At 39.6% G+C, this 26,491-nt stretch overlaps 1 protein-coding gene across 1 annotated transcript in view; it reads right to left on the reverse strand.

Moving 5' to 3' along the window:
- Positions 1 to 26,491, reverse strand: part of SPON1 (spondin 1) — a 331,696-nt gene that overhangs the window by 159,982 nt on the left and 145,223 nt on the right. The window contains exons 4-5 of the mRNA XM_003122966.6: positions 24,265 to 24,338; positions 18,532 to 18,654 (exon numbers count right to left, since the gene is read on the reverse strand). Of these exons, the coding sequence (XP_003123014.4) occupies positions 18,532 to 18,654; positions 24,265 to 24,338 (197 nt within the window). The remainder of the gene's footprint in view (positions 1 to 18,531; positions 18,655 to 24,264; positions 24,339 to 26,491) is intronic.

Below are 26,491 nucleotides of genomic sequence, written 5' to 3' on the forward strand. Positions count from 1 at the left end.
AGGTAACGTAATAAACAAGAATAAATGGAGAACATGCTGCCTGCATGCAATAGATGCTCTGAATAGATCTGTAGAATGAATGAACAAACAAAAAAGACCAAAAAAGAGATCTACTAGAAGAAAAATGTCACTGCAAACAACATAGGTGAAGGTATAAATAAAGCCTTATTTAAGAGTCCATGTAAAAAATGAGATCAACATGCATCATCAAATATGTTATTTTTATCTACAAGAGAAAATGATAGCATACTATGAGGAGCTATGTTACAGATTTCACGTAAAGGAATAGAACTCACAAGTAAATAGGGACTATGTTTTCTTGCATTGTAGTGGAAAAACATACACCAATCATAGTCAGAGTTAAAAGCTATAAAATTGGGTTTTTATCCAAGCAAGTTGTTATCCACATACACAGACTTTCACAGACTTTTGAGACTTAAGAAATTTAATCATCAACTAATGGACAACTGTTGGCTTCAAAGATTATTTCAAAAAGAAATCTGAATTTCGAAGACAGACATGAGAATGAATATTGTTAAAAATAGTAATAAATTATGAATTAATAAGTATCTATTGAAGAGATAAGTAAGAACAACGATTAGGAAGAACTGTCTGTGATACGAATTGGGGATTAGGAGAAGTGTTAAAATAAAAGTAAATGATATCCATGCTCATGGTTTAGAAGAATTGATATCATTAAAACTGCCATACTATCCAAAGAAATATACAGATTTAATGTGATCCCTATCAAATTACCCATGACATTTTTCACAGAACTAGAACAAAGAATCCAAAAATTTATATGGAACAACGAAAGATCCAGAATTGCCAAGAAGAGAACATAGGCAAAACACTCTCTGACATCAACATCATGAATATTTTCTCAGATCAGTCTCCCAAAGCAATAGAAATAAGAGCAAAAATAAACCCATGGGACCTCATCAAACTGAAAAGCTTTTGCACAGCAAAAGAAACCAAAAAGAAACAAAAAGACAACTTACAGAATGGGAGAAAATAGTTTCAAAAGATGCAACAGACAAGGGCTTAATCTCTACAATATACAAACAACTTAAACAACTCAACAGCAAAAAAGCCAATCAACCAATGAAAAATGGGCAAAAGACCTGAATAGACATTTCTCCAAAGAAGATATACAGATGGCCAGCAAACACATGAAAAAATGCTCAACATCGCTGATTATAAGAGAAATGCAAATCAAAACTACCATGAGATACCACCTCACACCAGTCAGAATGGCCATCATTAATAAGTCCACAAATAACAAGTGCTAGAGGGGTTGTGGAGAAAAGGGAACCCTCCTGCACCATTGGTGGGAATGTAAACTGGTACAGCCACTATGGAGAACAGTTTGGAGATACCTAAGAAACCTATACATAGAACTTCCATATGACCCAGCAATCCCACTCTTGGGCATATATCCGGACAAAACTCTACTGAAAAGAGACACATGCACCTGCATGTTCATTGCAGCCCTATTCACAATAGCCAGGACATGGAAACAACCCAAATGTCCATCGACAGATGATTGGATTAGGAAGAGGTGGTATATATACACAATGGAATACTACTCAGCCATAAAAAAGAACGACATAATGCCATTTGCAGCAACATGGATGGAACTAGAGACTCTCATACTGAGTGAAATGAGTCAGAAAGACAAAGACAAATATGATATGATATCACTTATAACTGGAATCTAATATCCAGCACAAATGAACATTCCACAGAAAAGAAAATCATGGATTTGGAGAATAGAGTTGTGGCTGCCGGATGGGAGAGGGAGGGAGTGGGAGGGATCGGGAGCTTGGGGTTATCAGATACAACTTAGAATAGATTTACAAGGAGATCCTGCTAAGTAGCATTGAGAACTATGTCTAGATACTCATATTGCAACAGAACAAAGGGTGGAGAAAAAAATGTATACATGTAAGAATAACTTGATCCCCATGCTATATAGCGGGAAAAAAAATAAAATAAGGTACAGATGAACCTATCTATAGAACAGAAACAGACTCATAGACATGGAGAGCAGACTTGATGCCAAGGGGGAAGGGGCAGGGGAGGGAGAGGGATGGACTGGGAGTTTGGGGTTAGTAGATGCAAACTATTGCATTTGGATTGGATAGCCAAAGAGGTCCCTAGCATAGGGAACTATATCAAATCACATGTGATAGAACATGACAGAAAATAATATGAGAAAAAGAATGTATATATATATAATATATATACATATATATATGTGTATATATATATATATAAATACATATAAAACTGGGTCACTTTGCTGTATGGCAGAAACTGACAGAACATTGTAAATGAACTATTATAAAATTTTTTAAAAAAGTAAATGAAGATAAAGTTGAGTAATAAGTCAAATCAATGGAGAATGAAAGTGAGAAAAGAGCTGAGAAAAACAAAAACAGACAGAAAAGTTTTCCCATAAAGAGAATCAAAAGATATTATTCTAATATGTATGTGTATAATTCTATGTATTGATAAAATAGAATATCTTTGTTGTTTAAGTTGAAAGCTAATTGAATTAAAAAGATTATTGCCAAAGGGAACAAAAATAAACAAAAACAAAACCAAGCAAATGCATTGTCTATATAATACCAAGAAAATTCAGAAAAAATTAATTATAAAAATTGAGAGGTAGAAAGTAGAATGGCAGAACATAAACTAAATAGGACTAAAATAAGTGTAAGTTTAAAGGTCATGTGGAATGCAAAACAAATAACCCCCCTCCCCACAAAACCCCACCACCAATAACAACACACTTCCAATTAGATTAATACAATATTTTGCTGAAAAATCTTTCAAAGGGTTAGAAATTCTAAAAATAAGAAAAAAATAAATTTAAAAATACTAAAAAGATTAATTAAAATGAAGGAAAAGGAGGTTGGATGTCAGATACAATTTAAGGCAAATGTTACTAAAGGAAGCCAATTATGTTAATTATATGATGTTAAAAGTTAGAGTTAATAATAAGAGCATAGTGATATTATGTCTATAGGGCCCGAAGAACAAAGCAACAAACAGAAAGCAATAACTTTAAAAATCAAGAGAAATTATGAGTACGCAATTTAAAATCAAGGTGTTAATACCCTCTTATCAGAATATAAAAAATCAAGAAGAAAACGATAAAGTAATAGAATAAAGAGCTTGAAAAACCAAAACATACTTAAATTTACCATAATATAGCAGTAAGGAGAGATGTTGCTGAGGATTAAATGGAATGAATGACACAACAACAAAAACCCTGCAAGTTTATTACTGGTTCCAATGGGACAGCAAATGAGCATATACTCCTCATTCCTCTAAATTCAACCCTGAGAAACTTCAGAAACAGAGGGAAGAACAGATCCACGGAACTAACAGAGACACTGAAATAAAGGGGAGATCCAAAGCTGTCCTGACTGGAGGATGGGGATGGGGTGGAAGTAGCCCAAGGTGGGAGGTGAACTGATGCAGGAGTAAGAGGATGAGTGGAGGAGGGGGGAGGAGTCCTCTTCTTTCCTCTGATGCACTGGTGGGAGGATGAATTTGAGAGGACTGTTGGAGTAGTCCTATCTGACTCCTTTCGACATTGCCAAGGGAGGGTAATGACCCAGTTCTGCAGTCTACATGTCTGCAGCACTGTGCCAGCCCGACGCCTGTCCATAGCCATAATACACTCAGGGCAGCAAAAAGCTCTCCTCAAGGGAAGAGGAGATAAAGGGAGCTCAGGCACCCTTGGGTGTATTCTTTTCTATCCCTTCCCTCGCCAAACTCACAGAGCTGGGGAATAGACCCCAAGGAGATTTTCTTTCTATTCCTGCTTTGTGTAGAGGGTTGGGATAAATCCCTGACTAGACAAGGTATTCAGTGAAATGAAAGCAAAGAGAGGAGTGGGTAGCAGTGGTGTGATGCCTGACTCTCTCTCTTCCCTGGTCTCATCCCCTCTCTTTCCCTTAAACATTTCTGGAAGAGATACTACCTAGGATTTGGCCCTTTCCCATCACAGGCTACCAGGCCTAAAGTTTAAATCACCAGAGAAACATAAGACCATATGCCACGATAACCAGATATCAAGGGTACAATGGCAAAAGTGAAAGTAAACTAAACATCAAGCAGCTTAATTGCAACAGATGGACCACAAACTTAACATGAGCACAATGCATTCCCTCAAAGACATGGGCGGGTGGAGGGATATTAGTAATAGGCAGAAAGAATGAAAAGTGAAGAAAATGAACCAAATGTAAATTGGGTGTTAAACAAACACTGATCATGGCTGTGGTATCCTTGCCAAATACACACAACCTGAATCTAATCACGAGGAAACAGCAGAAAACCCCAAATTGAGAGTCTACAAAATAACTGCCTGGTACTCTCCAAAAATGTCACTGTCACGAAATTAAAAGAAGGACTAAGGAACTGTCTCAGATTAAAGGAGGCTAAAGAGACATGACAGGTAAATGCAGTGTGTGATCCTGCATTGGATCCAGGACCAGACTATAGAGCAGTGCGGTCCACTCTGTTGGCCACTGGCCCTGTGGAGCTACTGAATAATTGAAATGCAGGTAGTCTGAATTGAGATGTGCTATAATTATAAAATACACACTGGGTTTTCGTATGAAAAGAAGAATGCAAAATATCACAGTTATATATTTTAATTACACATTAAAATGGTACTATTTTGGATATATTGGCTTAAATAAAATTTATTATTAAGGTTAATTTCACTTGCTTCTTTTTTAAGATAGGTAGAAACATTTAAATTACATTTCTGGCTTATTTTTGTGGCTCACATTATACTGCTATCATATAGCACTGCTATAAAGAATGTTAGAAGTATAATTAGTGTACTTTGAACAAAGAATGTAGATCAGGTCATAGTATTTTATCAGTGTTAATGATACGCATGCTGTAATTTTCTAAGATAATGTCCTCATTCTTAGGAAATATACACTGAAGTATTTAGAGGTGAAGGAGCAAGCATGATGTCTGCTACACAGTCTCAAAAGTTTAGGAAAAAATATATATACGTTTATGGAGAGAGAACAATGAAACAAATGTGGTAAAATCTTAACAATGACAGAACCGAGGTGAAAGATAATAGCAGTCCTGTGTACCATTCTGGCAACTTTTATATCAATTTGACATTATTTCAAAATAAAAAGGTTACAAAACCCACCCTTACACAATGGTTAAAATAAGCAGCACAGTAGTTTGGATAAAAAGGATGGGAGAGTTCCCTTTGTGGCTCAGTGGTTAACAAACCCAACTAGGATCCATGAGGATGTGGGTTCAATCCCTGGCCTTGCTCAATGGGTTAAGGATCTTGTGTTGCCATGAGCTGTGGTGTAGGTTGCAGACGCAGCTCAGATTTGGCATTGCTGTGGCTGTGGTGTAGGCTGGAGGCTACAGCTCCGATTCAGCCCCTAGCCTGGGAACCTCCATGTGCCCTGGGCCTGGCCCTAAAAATCACCAAAAAAAAAAAAAAAAAAAAAAAAGGTGCTTAGCACTGAAGAAAGAAATGATGTGGGGAGGAAAAGTGAGGAACTCTCACCCAGAAGGTGGCAGAAAGTATGAAGAGAGAGAACACATAAAGTAAAACCTAGGTGACATTGAGATGAGTAGAAATGACAACACCTGGGTAACTGGAGACTCAGAAAGAGGAAGAAAAAGGAGAGGAATTATTTGCAGAAAGAGAAATCTCCTAGAAAGAGGAATGATCTTGCCTTTAAAGGAATGATAGAGTAGAAAAGTATATTTCCGAAAGGAAATATCCACAGTTGGTCATGTTAATAGTGAAAATGAAATTAAGAATTAAGAACATCAGAAGTATAATTTAAAAAACTGAAATGCAGGGAGTTCCTGTCATGGCTCAGTGGTTAACGAATCAACTAGGAACCATGAGGTTGAAGGTTCCATCCCTGGCCTTGCTCAGTGGGTTAAGGATCCAGCGTTGCCGTGAGCTGTGGTGTAGGTCACAGGCGTGGCTTCGATCCTGAGTTGCTGTGGCTCTGATGTAGGCTGGCAGCTACAGCTCTGATTCAACCCCTAGCCTGGGAACCTCCATATGCCGCAGGAGCGGCCCTAGAAAAGGCAAGGACAAAACAAAACAAAACAAAAACAAAACAAACAAAAAAAAACAAATGCAGAGGGAAAAATCGAGTTATCAAGGGGGAAAAACATCAGGTTGCCACTGAACTTCTCAACAGCTGGATATACGAATCTGACGTTTCATAGTATGGATGAAAAAGTTTTAGAACCTAGATATATTCGGCCCCATGCAATTTAAATGTGAGAGAATAATAAAACTATCCTTAGGCATATCACACCTTAGGGGGCTTGCCTTGCAAAGACTTACCATGGAAATACTCTTGAAAGAAGGAGTCAATAAGAGAAATGTGAAAAAGCTATGGGTGGTCAAAACTCTAGTGAGGTTTATGGTTGTGTGAAAAAAAAAAAAGACTAAAGAAAAGAAAAAGAACACATCCATAACAATTCAGGGATAAAGTTCTAGAAAATAATCAATATGAAATGTATATTTGGCTACAGGGATCAGAGAGGCCAAAGGAATAAAAGCATGCCAATGTTCTCATTTTGTTTGGGAAAGATACAAATATTAAAATGTTTATGAAATTGACAGTGATAAATACACAGAAGCATGTGTCTTAATTTAAGGCAACCACCATAAGAACAGCAACAACAAAGAATCAAATAACGTATAAGCCAGCAACAGAAAACTTAACCCAGGCAGTGGAAAGAAAAGAAGTAGTTTCAGGAAATATAAAATGAGACGGCAGAAAAAATTTTAATATGACTGTAATCACAAGAAATGTGGGATAAGTGGAATGAAACAAAATAAATAAAGCCAGAGGGGCATGGCCCAATGATGCGTGTGTGCTGTAAGTTGAGTAACATAACGCTTGGCACCTAGGGAGGAATGAGACAAAAGGTTTTCTAAAGCAAACATATATGAGGTTATTAAAAAAGCAAAATAAAACAAACTGTAAATACAAAAAAAGCAGATATCACCTATGACATCCTCTCTTATCAAAACAAAATAAACTTTCAATGAAAAAGTGATCCAGAAAGAAGCTTAACTAGCACATGGAGACCACAAGAGAGCTTCTCTGTCTCCACCTGGATCCTTGGCTGAACAAAGTTCTCCCCCTGAAAACTTACAACCACAAGTTTGGAGACTGACACTGCTCCATTGTTGTGTAGCTTTTGTGTTGCTCTAAAGAGGTCTGATCCTTTATGACCCATTTATCTGAATGCCTTCACGGTTGTTCCTATCTCCATTATTCTAAAATGTCATGACCTTGTGCCAAGCATGTAGCTCTGGCTTGGCTTGAATTGGCTCGATTCTTCTGTCTACCCTCTGAGCAGGTACCTAGGACTCATCTTGCCTTGCTCTGCTAGACAGCTGCTACTTGTTCATCTGTCTTTCGTCTTCCCAGAGTTTGATTTATTTCTTGTATGGTGTGGTCTTCTTTCCTCTTTGCCTGTTTGTGGATCCACATAGATTTAGCTAATGTTATTTTTACAGGATTTGCAGAAAGATCAGAGATTAATGGGTGCATTCGACCTGGGTGGCTGATGGAAAGACCAGATGATTGAGTTCTCCTTCTTGGCTCCCAATCCATAAAGCAGGGAGTTGTTGCCGTATAGACTTCCCAGAGAGATAGAGGGGAGAAAAGGGTGAAGAAATTATCTAATCTGTTCTCTTTTGCCCCTCCTTTCACTGAAATTGTACCAAATTCTATTTCCCGGCAACATACTGTGTTCGTGACTCAGCCTGATGGTGGCACAGCTGGGAAAGCTCTGATGGGCATCATTACTCGGCTTGGAAAAAGATTTTCCCAGTGATGGTGGGAAGAAGTGGGATTATTGTTTGCTGAATGTTTAATTGTTTCTGAAGCTAGATCAAGAGAAGGGCCTTCTCGTCCACATATGGCTCATTGCTGTTCCAGGCACTGGGCTAAGAAAACTCACAAACAGTCTTATTCATCGATGGGAAGAAATTCAGCAGGCTAAATATTATAAAACTAACAATTCTTCCCAAAGTAATTTGAGGATCTAATGCAATCGCATTTAAAATTTTGACAGGATCCTTTCCAGAACTTGATAAAATGATACCACAATTATAAAAACAGGCAATATTAGGGAATATTTTAGGAAGAAGGAATACCTCCATCACCAAGCCAGCAACCTGGCCTGTCAGCTCTGATGCTTCTCTATCTCTTTCATGTCTCTACATCTAATCCATGATAGAATGCTCTCTAAAATGTATCTCAAGGAGTTCCCGTTGTGGCTCAGTAGTTAACAAAACTGACTAGGATCCATAAGGATGTGGGTTCAATCCCTGGACTTGCTCAGTGGGTTAAGGATCAGGTATTGCTGTGAGCTGTAGTGTAGGTCGCAGATGCGGCTCAGATCTGGTGTTGCAATGGCTGTGGCATAGGCCAGCAGCTGTAGCTCCAATTGGACCTCCAGCCTGGGAACCTCCATATGTCACAGGTGCAGCTCTAAAAAGCAAAACAAAACCAAAAACGAAAACAAAGCAAAAAAAATTATCTCAAAACTACCCATCCTCTGCATCACCACATCCATCTCTTTAGTTTGAACTACGCCATCATTTCATTATCCACCAAACCTCTCTCCCCCTACACCACCTGCCCCACTCAATGTGCTCCCCGCTCAGCAGCCATATAAGGTCCCATCTCTCTCCTGCCACAGACTCCTCAGTGGCTTTTCATTGTTCATCTGCTTCCACTCTCTTCCTTGCTCACTTTGTAACAGTTTCTGATCATTCAATCATTCAGCACTATTCACTGAGAGGCCTGTGCCAGACAATGAGCTAGACCCTGGGGAGGTAATGAGCAAAATCAGGCTTGATTCCTGCCAACGTCCTAGTGACTTTAAAGACAAACATGAAAAAAAAAAGCTTCTAGTGTGTTAGTAATTAAACCAATGCCAATTTAAAATAATAAGATTAAATTTTTATAATTATTAAAGTTATACTGGATGCTGAAAAGGCTGGGAGAAACAGGTACATTTATTCATTATTATTAACATGGTGAACTGATACAAATGTTTTGGACAAAAAGTCTCAAGAGCCAAAAGAATCCACATCTTTTGATCCAGCAGTCTTACTCTTGGGAAAGTATTTCAAGGAAATAATTCAAAGGAGGGTAGAAGAAAGGGGAAGACTCAAAGAATGAAGTTGTTTATTCCAGTGCTTTCTATGTTATTTAGCATGAGACCTGACATCACCTAAATGGTCAATAAAAGAACAGTTTGATAAGTGGTTGAAAGCAAGATGATGCAATAAATTATGACTATGGAAACAAAATCAAATGCAAAAAGTAGGACATGATGTCTTCAAATATGATGTAGAGACTCTGTTAAAGCAGTTGCCAAGAATTTGAGTGGTGGTCTTTGATGTGATTGGATTTAAGCATTAATAACTTTTAAAAATTAAGTGACCCAATGGAGAATATGGTTGCATTTCATGGTAAAACTAACTTTGATTCTGTAGAGTTTATTTCTCAGTGGCCATGTTTATTATATTCTAGGCAATATGTTGTCCAATGAAAAATATAATTGGCTCCTGACAATGAAATATCAGACAGAAAAATTAAGGAAACAGTCCCATTTACCATTGCATTAAAAAAATACCTAGGAATAAACCTACCAAAGGGGGCAAAAGACCTATACTCCAAAAACTATAAGATTCTGATAAAATAAATTGAAGACAACACAAACAGAGGGAAAGATATATTGTGTTCTTGGATTGGAAGAGTCAGTATTGTTAAAAATAACCATGCTACCCATGGCAATCTACAGAGTCAATGCAATCCCTATCAAATTACCAATGACATTTTTTCCCCAAAGAGCTAGGATAAATAAGTTTTTTCCCCCTCAATTTAGGGCCGCATCTGCAGCATGTGGAAGTTCCGAGGCTAGGGGTCAAATCAGAGCTACAGTTGCCAGCCTATGCCATAGCCACAGCAATGCATGATCCAAGCCACATCTGTGACCTACACCACAGCTCATGGCAAACCCGGATCCTTAACCCACTGAGCAAGGACAGGGATCAAACCCATATCCTCGTGGATACTAGTTGGATTCATTGCCACTGAGCCACAACAGGAACTCCTAGAACAAATAATTTTTAAATTTGTATGGAAACACAAAAGGCCCCAAGTAGCCAAAACAATCTTGAAAAAGGAAAAAGGAGCAGGAACAATCAGGCTCCATGATTTCAGGTTATACTACAAAGTTACAGTCATCAAAACAGTATAGTACTGGCATAAAAACAGAAATATAGATCAACAGAACAGGATAGAAAGTCCAGAAATAAACCCATGCACTTATGGTTACTTGATCTATGAAAAAGGAGGCAAGAACATACAATAGAGGAAAGATGGTCTGAGAAAACCGGAAGCTACATGTAAAAGAAGGAAATTAGAACAGTCTGTTAACACCATATGCAAAAAGAAACTCAAAATGGATTAAAGACCTAAATGTAAGACTGGATACTATAAAACTCCTAGAGGAAAACATAGGCAGAACACTCTTTGACATAAATTAAAGCAATATTTTTTGGATCTGTCTCTTAGAGTAATAGAAATAAAAATAAACACAAACAAAGGGGACTTAATTAAACTTAAAAGCTCTTGGACAGCAAAGGAAACCATAAACAAAACAAAAAGATACATTATGAACTGGGAGAAAAATATTTGCAGACGATGCTGCTGACAAGGGATTAATTTCCAAAATATACAAACAGCTCATATAGCTCAAAGTAAAAAACAAAACCGAAAAAAAAAAACAATAAAAAAATAGGCAGAAGACCTAAATAGTCATTTCTCCAAAGAAGACATAGAGAATATGGCCAACAGGCACATGAAAAGATGCTCAACATCATTAATCATCAGGGATATGAAAATAAAAATTATAGTGAGGTATCACTTCACGCCAGTCAGAAGGGCCATCATTAAAAAGCCTATAAATAATAAATGATGGAGAGGGTATGGAGAAAAGGGGACCCTTTTACCCTATTGGTAGAACTGTAAATTAGTATAGCCACTATGGAGAACAGTCTCAAAGTTCCTTAAAAAAACAAAAATAGAGTTGCCATATCATCATGCAATCCCACTCCTGCACCACATATATCCAGAGAAAATTCTAAGTCAAAAAGACATATGCACCCCAATGCTCACTGCAACACTAGTTATAATATCCAAGACATGGAAGCAACATAAATGTCCATCAGCAGATGAATGGACAAAGAATATGTGGCATATATACGTATAATGGAATATTAGCCATAAAAAAGAATGAAGTAATGCCATCTATAGCAATATGCATAGACTTAGAGATTATCATACCAAGTGAAGTCAGACAGAGAAAGACAAATATCATGATTCATTTATACATGGAATCTAAAAAATGATACAAATGAACTTATACACAAAACAGAAATAGACTGGAGTTTCCTGGTGGCTCTGCATGTTAAGAACCTGGCATTGTTACTGCTGTGGCTTGGGTCACTGCTGTGGCTCAGGTTTGACCCCTGGCCAGTGAATATTTACATGCCACCGGTGTGGCCAAAAAAACATAAAAAACAAAAAACCAGAAATAGACTCATGAAATAGAGAAAACAAACTTATGGTTACCAAAGGGGATGGCAAGTGAGGATGAGATAAATTAGGAGTTTCAGATTAACATATAGACACTACTATGTATAAAAGAGATACACAACAAGGACCTACTGTAAAGTACAGGGAACTTTACTTAATATCTTATAATAATCTATAATGGAAAGGAATCTGAAAAAGAATATGTATATAACTGAATCACTTTTTTTGTACACTTGAAGCTAACACAACACTGTAAAATCAACTATACTTCAATTTAAAAAATTGGCTCCTGGAAAAAAATGTTCTTTTCATCAACATGGATGTGTTAAATGATGTTAAAACTGATATTATATCAAAAATGGGGGAATTATGCCATTTACAGAGTCTCTGTGGGGTAGGAGCATTTGTCAATAACCCTGAAGCTGTGTTCAGAGCAAGACAGCAAGGAGATTCAGCATCTGTTAGGTAACTCCCAAACCCCTGGTAAAGCTCGGGCATATCGCCAACCCATGGGCATCCCTCTGCAGTAATGTGCCTGGTCACCGTGTTCTTGTGAGGAACACTTGCAGTACCAAGGACAGTCACTGGAGGGCCTGTCTCTCTCCTAATACTGCAGGGTTCCGCAGCACTGCTCAAGCTTAGCAAATGCAGACCCTCTCTGACTTAAAAGTTAGGATCTCTGCAGGCCAGATGTTTGTACAGTGGGGCCAAGCTGTTCAGAATTTGGGATCAGGAGTTCCCGTTGTGGCTCAGCAGAAACGAATCTGACTAGCATCCATGAGGACGCAGGTTCGATCCCTGGCCTTGCTCAGTGGGTTAAGGATCCAGCATTGCTATGAGCTGTTGTGTAGGTCGAAGACGCGGCTCAGATCTGGCATTGCTGTGGCTGTGGTGTAGACCAGCAGCTATAGCTCTGATTAGACCCATAGCCTGGGAACCTCCTTATGCCTCGGGTGCAGTCCTAAAAAGACCAAAAAAAAAAAAAAAAAAAAAAAAGAATTTGGGATCAGTTGAGACCATGGTGGTACAGCAGGGCCTTATGATGTTCTGTGAATGAGGTATTTTAATTTTACTGCAGAGGAGAGAAGGCTGCCTTGTGAGAGCCTCCAGAGGAAGACAAAAGGAAATCAGAAGATCTGAGCTTTGATTTTGGTTCTGAACTCTCTCTGGCTATGTGATCTGAGTCTATATCTTCTTTGTGCTTTGAGTTGTGTTTTTTTTTTTTTTCTTTTTCACTTATAAAATTAGGAAGTAAAACTTGCATGATCTAGCCTTCAAATGGATTTCTAGAAATTACTCAATTAGGAGGATTTTAAAAAGATTTAATGGCACTCCCATCATGGCTCAGTGGATACGAATCTGACTAGCCTCCATGAGGACGCAGGTTCAATCCCTGGCCTTGCTCAGTGGGTTAAGGATCGGGTGTTGCGGTGAGCTGTTGTGTATGTCACTCGTATCTGGCGTTGCTGTGGCTGTGGTGTAGACTGGCAGCTGTAGCGCTGATTCGACCCCTAGTCTGGGAGTGCAGCCCTAAAAAGACAAAAAAAAAGAAAAAAAAAGATTTCATTATTTCCAGATGGCTAGCAGGGGCTCATGGCATTGCACTTGGAGGAAATGCCAGAGATCCTTTATACCCTCCTGCTTTCTTTATTTTATGCCTGGTGCCTCCTAGAGAGAGGGGCGTCATGGACACAGAGAGTACTCTGTCCTCCAAGAGGAGGAACCCCAGAAACAGCATTTGGGAGAAACCATTTTGTATAATGACTGAGAAGCGCCACCTATAGATGTGGCCCACCACCAGAGATGGCTCACAGCTCAGAGTATTGTCTAGTCCTCCATGTAGAGTCCACTGTGAATTCTCAAGGGCATGTCACGCAAAGACAACTGAAGGACAGCCCCCTAAGGTTGCTATCTTCTTCATCGCAGGTGTGGTTACAGACTCCCTGGGATCCCTAAGTCCTTTCAGAGGGCTCTGTAAAGGTGAAAACTATTTTCATAATGATATTAAGACAAAATTTGCCTTTTGCAATGTGTCGACATTAACATTGAGGGAGCAAAAGCAATTGTGAGGAAAACTGCTGGCATTCAGTGCAGGTCAAGGCAATGGCCTTGACCTGGATCATTTGTTAATGTATTCCTCACTGCAAACAACCACCACAAAAGTCGGTTTCACTTAAGAATGTCCTTGATGAAACAATAAACATTATTAATTCTATTAACTTGCTATTTTTGCGTGCACATCTTTTTATTATTCTTGGTGACTAACTGGGAAATACACATGAAGCCCGTCTACTGTATACTGACTACATGACTCTTTTCAATAAAAGCATTTGTATGATGGCTTGAGGTGCAAGCTGGACACTTTCATAAAACATCATTTTTACTTGAAAGAACAAATGACAAATTATGGTTATTCAGATATGAGAATTTGGTACACATTTTCTAAAGAAAATAAAGTGAGCCTGTCACTTCAAGAAAAACACCTGACAGTATTTGTTGCCAATGATGAAATTCGAGCTTTCAAGCAAAACTTGGGATCTTGGGAAATTTGTATCTGCTACCATGAATTTGACAGCTTTTCAATACTTAAACACTTTTCTGATGAGATTGAAAGTGACCTTAATGAATGTGATTTTTGATGCTGCATGATGTAATTTCTTAATATCTGGATCATCTGGAGCTCGCTTCAGCAGCACCTCTACTAAAATTGGATCACCTGCAAAACTCAGTAAACCGCTATTTTCCAAATGACCAATATATGGCATTATAAAATCATTCATTTGTGAAAGATGCATTCAAAGTGCAAAGTAAAGAAATGCATTTTAATGTAACAGAGAACAAGTTCATTGACATGGTTGCACCTTCTACCTTGTAATTATCCTTTAAGAAACAACCATTTGTAGAGTTTTGGTGTAGCACCAGAGAAGATTATCTGTAACTATCTGAAAGGTTATTTAAATATTCTTCCTGTTTCCAATTACAGATCTGTGTGAAACAGAATTTCATATACTTAAACCAAACGACGACGACAACAACAAAAACAATCCACCAAAACCCAAACCAAGTTAAATGCAAATATGAGGATCCAGATGTCTTTCATTAAATCAGGCATTGAAGGTTTGCAAAAATGTAAAATGATGCTGTTTTCAGTAAATTTATTTTGTTTTGAATAAGATAGTTATTCTCCTAAAAAAGTTAACTTGTAATAAGTTAATTATTATGCATTACTAATATATTAGTAATGCTAATTCATCATACATTACTTTTTGAAGTTAATTAATAGGTAATATTTAAAATTTTCTACTTTAATTTTTGAGATGGTGAACATTGAGAGATACAACTCATACAAACAAAAGTATGTTGGGGTTCTCAATAATTTTGAAGCTCTAAAAGTGGTCCTGGAGTTAAAAAGCTTGAGAACGTCTGCTCTGAGATGCTTGCAGAGAAAGTGCAGTTTGGGATGAGTAATTAATAAGAAGTGGACTCAGTGTTTATCAGTTTGCACTATTGTTGGGAAGCGTCCAGGCTTAATTGGGCTTAAGGGCTAGGGTACATTATCAAGACAGACTCGTCCTCAAAGCAGCAAAATGAAAGTCACCGAATTCTCAAGGTCCTGATTAGACATTGAAGGGGACCTCTCTAGGCCATCCCAACTGCTTCCAGTGCCCCCAGGGTCTAAGTCCACCCGTTTCCCTCTAGGGAACATCTGGCCCACTTCCTGCTCCATACTGGCCATCAAGACAAATGTGAGCTACAAATCTGCCTCCCAGGTCATGGCGAATGCCACTCTGAGCCCAACAATCAGTACCCTGTGCTTGGGAAGGCCCCAGGCACCAAGCCTGAAAGATGAGTATGCTGTGGCTTGTGTCCTGGAGGACTTCTCAGTCTCATGGAGAAGAAAGGCTCCTGAAGTAATAACTACAATATGATGTGATAAACACTCTTCTGTACATAGTGACCTAACTTCTTCCAACCAAAACTAGGACACACACTGGCATCTGCCAATGAAACAATCCTCTGGAACCCAGGTCTGCTGCGTGTGTTAAGAAACACCCAGCAACTCCACAGACAGTCTGTATAGGTTTGTACTTGATTTGGTCCAAAGACTCAGAAACAAGGGTCTGTACCTTTTTCTCAAAAAATTAAAATTCTGGGAAATAACGATGTCAGAATAGAAAAGTGCAAGAAGTGCCTCCGGATTACAAAAGATGAGTAATGGGCCCCTAACATTTTATTTCCTCTGGGTTAGTGAATGGGAGGTACTGGAGAAATTTTTCCATCATCCTTGTTCCAGTGGTTTCCCCCTCCCCCCAGCCCCAGGCAGAGTCCAAGTTTGTTCACATAGGTCTCCCACACCAGCTGAAGCAGATCAAGCTGAATCTCAGCGTCAGAAGAATGAACTAGGAAGAGGCTTCTAAGATCTCCAGCCTTGATTACATGTGGGTAAAATTAAACAATAGGGCTCTTGATCTGCCAAGAAATGTTGGAGTCCCCTCTGGGTGGGCTGTTTGGGGACCGCAGAAGTTCTGGTCTGGACTGGTCTTCTTAAGTCCCAACCACGTACCCTTCCCCCCTGCTTCCTTCAGGGCTGACCCAAATCCCTCTTTTTAGTCTCTTTTTCCTGGCCTTCCTGTTCTTTCCCAGATGTGGTAACTCCAAAGTGAACCAGAAATGAACAGAAGGAACAGTGAACACAATGAACAGAAAAAAAGCATGCACAGTGCTACACACGGACATCCTGCCACTCACGGTTAAAGCGAAGGGGAGACATGGGGTCCCCAAGGCCATCCAAACAGACAGCAAGACAAGGAGTCTGACAAACCCCTTCTGCATCTTGGACCCACTACCACTGGTCTCCTGTTTCTGAGAGTCCTGCACCCATAGATTCAACCAACCACAGATCACAGATACGTGGAAAATAAATTCCAGAAAGTTTCAAAAAACAAAACTTGAATTTGCTGTGTACCCAATAACTATTGACCTAGCATATACATGGTATTTACAGCTATGTAAATAGTATTAGGTATTGCAAACATTCTAGAGATGATTTAAAGCATGCAGGAGGATATATGTACATTTCATGCAAATACTATGCCATTTTATACAAGAGAGTGAACATCCGTAGATTTTGGTATTGTGAATTGAAGTCTGGCATTTGCCATCAGCCTCTATATGGAGTAAACCATGAGCCACTGCAGCTGCCAACCCACAGCACCCCCTGAGTGGAGCTCAGTGGGGAGACCAGGAATGAGGCCCTCTGTGCTCTGGGAAAACTGGAAGATGATTAGATATTTTTAGGAGATGATTTTATGAGCCCAATTCTTGCATCTCCTCATATCTAGAAAAACACTAACATCCTTCACTGATGACTGATGTCTGTGACTAGTAGCAACCTTCACAAGACCCGCTGCAAACTTCTGTAAAATGTGTGCATGGCTGCATGCACCTGCCCCTTCACCTTTATGACTTATACCTTGATATTTCCCCCTTCCCTCCCTAGTGCAGTATTTCAGAGCTATCTGAAATGTTGCCTCTTGGGCTGTAGTTAGTGGACAAAACAAAAGATGTCATGGTCACCTGCGACAACAACCACTCTCAAGGGAGGGCCAGTGGGCCCTGAGGGAACTCAGGGAAGGAACAAAGAACACTGGCCCACAGTTGAGGTGCACATCAAAGGAGTGACTCCAGGAAGCCCACATTTCTATATCTTCCCACAGAAACTGGTTTTCTGTCAATCTGGTTATCTGTAAATCTTTCATTCCTACTACCTTCCTTTTGTAGTGAAACTCCTGGCACCCCACCACCACCACCACCACCTGGCCTGCTCAGGAGCTCTTTCTCAGGGCTACCTGAGATGCTGTCTCCTGGGCTTAAGTCCAAATTTCACCCCAAATAAAACTTAACACTCAACTTTCGGATTGTATTTTTTTTAGTCAACAGTATCCACGGGGATCCTTGAAACCATCTCCCTCCAGTACCAAGAGATAACTGTAGTTAGGCTGGACAAGGGGAAAATCATGCTGTCTCTGTGATCTCTAGTGAGCTCATCTACAAAAGCAGGTTATTTTGAGGATTAAATGACACATAGGTCATGGAAAATGCTTGCTACACAGTAAGTTCACTATTCATAGTTATAATTTTCATATCATTTGTACAATTATTTAGTGTCTGGTCCCCCATTAATCTCTACATTGCCTGAGAACATGGGTTGTGTCATGACAACCCAGCCTAGTGTGTGTCAGAGACTCTAGACTCAGCTCTAGAGTCTCTGACACACACTAGGCATTTGATGAGACAATTGTTTGATAAAAGAGCGTAGGTGGGGTCCTGACTAAGAATCTGCTCTAAAACAGCAAGTTTGGGGTCACCTGACAACTCTCATGGCTTGGTCCTGCCTATTGGTAGCATGTTGTCACGAGAATACTAAAGTGTATCTGGGATGTGTAGAGAAAGGGCATGCTGATACATTAACAATGCCTGCTATGGTTGAGGATGTTGAGTATTTGTTGACCTTGGCCTGTGGCGTCAAGAGCAGGTCCCTTTGCTGGCTCTATGCAGCACAAATAAGCCTGTTGTATGATTCATGGGCAGAGCTACTTCAAGAGGACTGAGGTTACCAAATATCTGATCTGAAGATAAGCAGCATGACCTCAGGGATATTTTTTAAATCGAAGATAAGAAAACTCTTAGAACAATACTATGCAAAGAAGTGGAAAGCATACCATGATTCTGTCTGTCCTGATGAACTCATCTACTTGGAATGTGTGTTTCATGAATTAATCAGTGACAGCGAGCAGCTAGTGTATTTCACAATTAGACAGAATTTTGTTAGACCTTTTCCCCCAACCTGTAAAGCAGCCATTCTACTCACGAGGGTAATCCTTTGGGTGTGTCTTCTCGGACCAATTCCCATAAAATGTGAGTCTGTACTTGGCAGTTCCACAGGCGCAGCAGTCTAAGATTGGTCTGTCAGTCACCCCATCAAATGTGGAATCTGAAAGAGTCCAGGAAAGTCACCAGGTTAGAAAGCAACTGAGAGTCATTTACAAGGCAGCACCATCTTGGTCTCGTTCTGTCCTCAGTGATTGGGAAAAGAGGACAAGGTGCAGTTTCTTTTCTAATTTTAGATATCATTTATTTATTTAAAATATTTTTTATTGAAGTATATTGATTTACAATGTTGTGTCAATTTCTGCTGTACAGCAAAGTGACCCAAGGTGCAGTTTTCACTGTTTCATATATAACACTAAGAACCAGGCCCAGCTCTAAAGGATTTTACCTACCTTTAAGGATGATACCTATATTTTGCAAATTAAAAAAAAATCAGAACTTTTGCTCTAATAATGTGAGGAGATCTATGAGACCAATTAGGCAGAATATTTGGGATGGGTGCTATCTTGGTAAGATTTATTTGGTTATCCTTTCTGGGTTTGAATCTCCTTCCTCACCTTCCTCACAACAGGATTTCTCTATTGAATTTTAAGAGGAATTTGCATGAGTGTGTTTTCACAAAGGAATATTCTCTGTGGCCAAATTGCCAGGATCAGAAGGAAAACCTTTGAAGGACAGCAATAAGAACAAGTAGAGAGCCTTAAACAAGTACTGAAAGTTATGAAAAACAAGATATGCCTGTATAGTCACATCATTTCTTATCAAGTGTTTGAAGACTTTATGAGGAGGGTTGGGGGCTTGGGAACATGTTCATAAGTTCAGATTTACTTCTGAGCATAGAAACAGCCGGGAAAAACTCAAGATTCCCTCTCCGCCTCCACTTTTAGCTGTGAATAGCTGTTAAGTGGAGAGGGAGAGATAACATGAATAAATTCAGTATTTCCGATTGTCAAGCCCACATCCCTAACTGCGCATTGTTGCTTTTAGTCTGTTCTGCTTCCTGCAGGATGAAAACAATGTCTACAGATGCAACTTGCTTCAGTTGCTGTTTCTTTGAGTCCTCTGGAGATATTAACATAAATGTTCTCCGCTTCCCCTCCCCAAATAGTTGGACATTTATTCTTAGCTATTATATAAAGAGCAGTGACAAAAAGTATAAAAATCTTTTTGAGTATCAGGAAGAGCATTTTACACACCTTTCTTACAGAATTCACTGGGTTCATTTGATTTGAATGTGCAAAATCAGTGATGAGTGGAAGTGAATTCTGGGTTCTAGGATGGACACAAAGGTATGGGATATTGTAATAATAACTTCATTGTACAGAGTCCTCGTGTATGTTGGTCCCTTTCTATTCAGTCTCATTTAATCCTAGCAATCTGTGGAGGTCAGTACTTTGGTTTTAACTCCATTTTATAGATCATGAAACTGAGGCAAGTTAGGTAACCAGCCCAAGGTCACAGGGACAGTGAAATGGTACAGGCAGGACTGGAGCCTAGGTCTTTTTGGGTCCACAGCCCTGAGCTTAACCTCTATACTACATCACTGCAGGGAAGACCTTCTGCTGGGTAGGTCTGCATAAACACCGATGAGAGAAATTTGTATTGTGTGCTTCTCTTTCTGCTTTTTCAAATGAAGAATGGTGCATTTAAAAATTACCTCCCTATAAGGCTCCAGAATTTCTAAACAGCCTTAAAGAAGAGATCTGAAACCATCCAAAATAGAAATCATTGTCTGGCTACTTTTTGTACACTAGGAAGAGGCTACAGCATTGTCTGTGTTGGGAGCAAGCTTCCCATTGCCTTATGTACATGAAGCCCAGATTTGATTCCTACATGAGTCACTTTGATAGTTCTTTGATAGTTAAGAGACAAGCCCTATTGAATATACTTCAGGAAAGGTAGCATAAATGAATACCTCCTCAAGATTTTTTTTTTTCACATTTCCATTATGATCAACTACACTGCAAAAAAAATAAATAAATAAATAAAATAAAATAAAAAAACCCCAAAAAACCCCTAAACTAAATTAGTTTTGCAAAAGAGATTCAAAGCTAAGAGATCCATGCTGGGGCTTCAATTGTAACTACTAGGTGCTGTTAAATGAGGTGGCAAAAATCTCTAAAGAACCCAAATCAGGCAAATTGGTAGCTTTACCTTATCAAAATGGCTTTTGGATTTAAGCAGTGGGAACTTAAAGATACATCCCAGGGTTCAAAGGAATGCACTTATAATAAAACCTTTGGAACTCCAAAGGAAAATAATCTTCCATTTAAAAAGTAAATTTCTAAGTTTCAAAATAAAAGCAGACATACTGTTCCCTACTGAGGAAAAGCCTATCGAAAGTGTATCGGGTTTTCACAGGGCAGTGATAACTAGTGTTAACTTACCCCTCATCTTCTAACCTCACAGGGCCTGCCCAATACAGGTGCCTCCAGGCCAAGCAGCATCTCCAGCGCTGCCCCACCCCCTCCTTTCCATTCTTAATCCATCAGCTTCCTTTTCAACGCTTATCCTTCCTCTTCCCTTGTCTTCCTTTTCTTATTCTTTCTCTGCCTACATTTCCCCTCACTGCTGCTTTTGCCTTCCACTTTTCCTCTCTCTGTCTCTCCCTTACTTATCTGTGACACAGTATTAAAGTGATTCCATGTGTGCTCGAGTCTATGTGTGCATTTGTTTATTATAGATCAATGTTTGGGATATTTTATGTTTCTCTGTTCTTAATTGTAACTTAACATTTAAAAATTTTGTTATTATTATTTTTAATTGTTCTTTCCCCAACACAATTTTTTTTCTACTGTGCAGCACAGTGACCCAGTTATACATACATGTACATATTCTATTTTCGCACATTATCATGCTCCATTATAAGTGACTAGACATAGTTCCCAGTGCTACACATCAGGATCTCATTGCTAATCCATTCCAAAGGCAATAGTTTGTATCTATTAATCCCAAGCTCCTCAACCACCCCACTCCCTCCCCCTCCCCCTTGGCAACCACAAGTCTAATCTCTAAATCCATGATTTTCTTTTCTGTGGAAAGGTTCATTTGTGCCTTATATTAGATTCCAGATATAAGTGAAATCATATGGTATTTGTCTTTCTCTTTCTGACTTACTTCACTCAGTATGAGAGTCTCTTAACATTTTAAGTTTCTTTTGAAAATTAACAATTGCCATTGCTTTTAATCTGTGCAGTTCTTATTTTTTTCTGATGGATTAATACCTTTAGCTGGGGGGAAAATAGACACTAGTTTCTCTCTCCCTTTCCTCGATAGATTTGATTTGACTCAACAGAGAGTATGAAGACCTTAATGAAAGAGTTGGCGAAAATAATGTGGGCATCCACATTTAAGAAAAATCTCTTTGCTCTATGCTTGTATCTTAAAGACTTGCTGAACGGGATCTGCTTTGCTAACTGATGGATTTCCTCGTGGGTCTACTGATTCCAGGAATCACCCACAACTGCACCTTATGATCCTATAGCCCAGGTCCTGCTGGTCCTTTTTTGCCCACAAAGTTGCTGCTGTAAAGGTGTTTTTTTTTTTTTAATTAAAGTATAGTTGATTTATCATGTTGTCCCAATTTCTGCTATACAGCAAAGTGACCCAGGCATACATATATAGATTTATATTCTTTTTCTCATATTATCTTCCATCATATTCTATCCCAAGAGGTTGGATATAGCTCCCTGTGTTTTTATATAGGTTGGTCAATTGATAGGATCTGTGGTTCAGAAGTGGTTACCCATAGAGATTTGCAATGCCATTTTGTTGAAACTGTATCTGCAGAATGCTAGCGTATTCATGGCTTAGACAAGGCTCCCACAACATTGGCACAGAGGCTTTGGAAAATCCGCTTTAGTTGATGACTGCTGTCAGTTCACAAGGGTGACAGTGAAGTGTCTTCTAGGAACCCTCAAATATGGGGGAAAAGGCTGTCCTTTAAGTGTCAAACAAAAACTGCACCATCGTGGCCATGACCAGCCAACCTTGGGTGTAGACCAAGAGGTGAGGCAGGACACCCACAACCCTAACCCATAGAACCTGGTGTTGCCTTGTGGAGGCCAGGCAGGTGGGGGATCGGGAACCAAGACCCACAACAATTGAGATGTTCTGGGTTTGGGGAAAGTCTGAGTGAATTTGTGGACTATTCAATACGGGAAAGAAAAGCGCCAACAGCCATGCATCATGATGCCCACTTGAACGCTGCCCAGGGCTCTGGTCTACAAATTCCAGCTCTCTGGCCCCACTGGCAGGCATGACCCTAATGCAGGGCAGCCAGCTATCTCCTTTTTGCTCTTTTCATGTTCTCCAAGCTGTCCTCCACATAGGACAGTGTTTCCATACCAGCTCATCTACAGGGGCACCTACTCTTTGATCTACCAAAAGCAGCAATTCAAGCTACAGAACTGGAGATAGTTACTTTAATTAAAGGGCAGAGGTTAGCGCAATGGTTCCCAGGTCCAAACTCCGTCCTCCCTCACTAACTGGATGATGCTGAGCAAGCTATACAAACTTTCTATGTCTCAGGCTTTTCATCTATAAAATAGGAGTGATATAGTAGTCTTTACCATATAGGATTGGTGTTTAGCTTATAAGATTAAGCCATGTGATGTGCTTAGAATGGTGCCTAGTGTGTAGCAAGCACTAAAAAAAAATTAGCTATTGTTATTATTTTCCCAGAAGACCATTATCAACTGTTCCTTTTCCTAGTAGCTTATGATTTGCTAGAATTAGAGAATTATTATAGAATTATTTTTTCTCAAAATGCTAATTGCTCTACATGTAAAAAAGCCTGCAAAAGTGAACAGAAATGAGAGAGTTAAGACGTGTAATTGCAGAACATTTTCCATTTTTGTTTAGCTCTCTAATGACTTCTAAATACATTTGGATGTTTAAAAACCTTCAATTTTCATAGTAGATTAATAAATAATTTTTGGGTATAGATAATAATAGCTAACACATATATACTATAAACATACACAGGCATGTGTATATATTATTTATGTATGTGCACATGTGTATATACACACATACATATACATATATATATTTACTAGGCGTCAAGGAGACATGGTACTATTTTACATACATTAAGTCACATGAAAGGGCAGAGGAAGGATTAGAACCCCAGGTGGATCTGAATCCAGGCCTCTGCTCCAACCTCCCAGTCTACTCAGTCCCCATAAGCTTTGTTAAATGCCTTCAACCCCCCAAAAGGGAGCTGATGAGCCTGCAAATTCAAGGACCAGACCCTTGAATGAGGGGAGATAACAATGCTGGGGGCCCGGGGCATCCCGTTGCCCTGGAGACAATCCCCCCATCCTGCCTGGGTGCCATGCAAGTTCCTACTCGTGATTACTCCAGGGAACCATTATAGACTTTTTAAAGGTACACAATTGTGCATTCCTTAATTAAGTCCTGTGAATTATTCCAAGGAACCTCTTCAGAATAATCACTGTTTCACCAAAATAAGGAGACAGCAACACCAATATAAGGTACATTATCTCCTACCCAGGGAATCAAGCTGAGTAATTAGAGTTTAAGGCAGATCCAATTACCCACAGCACACAGCCAGATTAAAAATCTGAGCTACATTAGGAAGCAGAACCCAGAGGAACTCAGAAAGCTCAACTACCTTAATTCCTGTGGCTGAATACACCACCCTCCATTTATCTGGCCCTCTCCCACCCACATGTCCACATGGCCTTACCTTGCTCACAAACTTTCTTGGTCAGAGAGCCCTCATCTTGAAAATAAATGATGCGTTTTTGTACGATGCTGGCCCTGTGGAGAAAGAAGACACGAGTCCATGTGAGGAGGGCGAGGCTGAGATATTAGATCCTTGCTTGTCCACCTCCAGGTGTAGTTTGGGGGAGTCCCTTCTACTCTTTGTGCCTTGGCTTCTTCATTGGAAAACTGATATTTATTAATAAATAAGCTTTTGGGTGTAGATATTAATAATCTAACTGTAGTTATAATCTAACTGGCATTTATTAATGCCAGTAGATATGAATAATATTGACCTTCTAGAGCCGCTAGGAGAACTAAAAAAGAAGTACATTAGGAGTTCAGCACATACCTAGAAACCAATTAATAAATCCTACTTATTGTTGGGTTGGTGGTGGTGCTCATATTATTATTAAGGTAAGAAAGTAAACAGCATTTTCAGTAACTTTTCTCAATGGTTCATTTACTCTAGTTTTGTATCAAACTATTGAGGCCATTTATAGATCAAACAAATTCAAATCAGGGAAGCATGTCAAACTCTCTTCCTGAAGGGGAAAAAAATCCCCTAAAAATATATTTTGATTTTGTTCTGAAAATGTCATTCTACATCTTTCCTGCAAGTCTAGACAAAACTGTCTCCTACGTTCTGAACAAAGACAACTTCAGCTGTTATCTCTCTCTCTCTTAAACATGTCAAACACAGGATCTTGGAATTTGGAAAGAATATTTTGAGGTTGAAAAATGACTTGCTTTTGGCCAGCACACACTGGCTCTTTAATCTAGAATTGTACGGAAACACTACTTTTCTCCTTTAACCCACTCTGCTATCTGTTTTCAGCTGGCCCTGCAGAGACCTGAAACCCAGTGTTCCAGTAATTCGAAAGTCTACAACACTTAACATTGAGATGGTGCCTATGGACCTTGAGCTATTTCTATTGATTTTCTTTGGCAATGCCACTCAATCAAGAGGTAGTTTTCACTTTGATTTGCTCTACTTAACAGGTAAAGGGAGCCCTTGACTCCATTAGAACTAACCACACTGAACAAGGAATAGAGTCACACAGGCTCCCGGGTCACATGACCTCAGATGCAGGAATGGGCCCAAGTGTGCAGTGATCTGCAGAGCACAGAGGGAGTTTTCTCAATGGTCTGGGCTTAGGCCAAGATGACTTTCCAAAGAAATGTCTACTCTACACCCTGTCTTGCACAAAAGAATCAAGTTGAGGCCAGTCTACAGATGTCTTTTACCCACCCAAGAGAGAAAAGATGTTGAAATAAAATGAAATATACTTCCTGTCTACACAAAGCTACTGTGATCATTTATCCATTCTGTTGAACCACCATCAAGCAGAAAGTTACTTCAGGCCAAGAGAACACTCTGGAGAATGCTTACCCCAAAGCTAAATAACCAAGACTTTTGTTGGTTGGACTCTCCCATCATCCACCACAGAACATTCCCCAGTGACAGTGCCTTAGGGACCTCTGTGGAGGGCAAGGGTGGCCTAGTGGGAAGTATCCCAGGCCCTACATTCTTGTTTCAACCAAAGCTCCAACCTTACTTCAACACAAAGAAGCCTCTTCTCTCATTTGTCTTCCTGTTGTATCTGCTTGTATATTTTCAACAAATAGTTGCTGGAGGTCTTCTTGTGGCCAGACATTGGCCAGGGGCACTGTCATGAATAAGACAGATGGGGCCACTTCCCATTCTCAAAGTTGACAGCATGGTGGGGAGAAAGCATCCAAGAACTAAATCCTCAGTTAATCATTTAACCCAATGGTGATTACGTGTTGAACGGAGATGTTCATAGGGTGTGGGAGAGGGTAACACAGGGGGTCCTGGTCAAGCCAGGAAGGGCTTCCCCCAAAAGAGGTGGCTGAGCTTAGATCTGAACAAGCAAAAGCTAATTAGGAAAATGGGAGGGAGAAGCAAAGGAGGGGGGCATCCTTTGTAAGATCTTTGAGGTGGGGAGGACCAAGACCCACTGGAGAGCCCAGGAATATAAGTCAGGGAGGTGTGAGATGAGCTGGGCAGGTGGGAAGGGTCATGGTGCCCAGAGTAGGCAGGGAGATGGCATTTTTTTCCAGGCTTGTTGAGAAGTCTCTGAGCAATGTGTCCTGAGGAGAGGGAGATCAGATGTGCCCTTTTAAAAGAGCCTTAGGACCACAGAGTAAAAACAGATTGGGGTGCGTGGTTGCAGTATACAGAGCTC

The sequence above is a fragment of the Sus scrofa genome, chromosome 2 (assembly GCF_000003025.6).
Source record: "Sus scrofa isolate TJ Tabasco breed Duroc chromosome 2, Sscrofa11.1, whole genome shotgun sequence".
NCBI lineage: Eukaryota > Metazoa > Chordata > Mammalia > Artiodactyla > Suidae > Sus > Sus scrofa.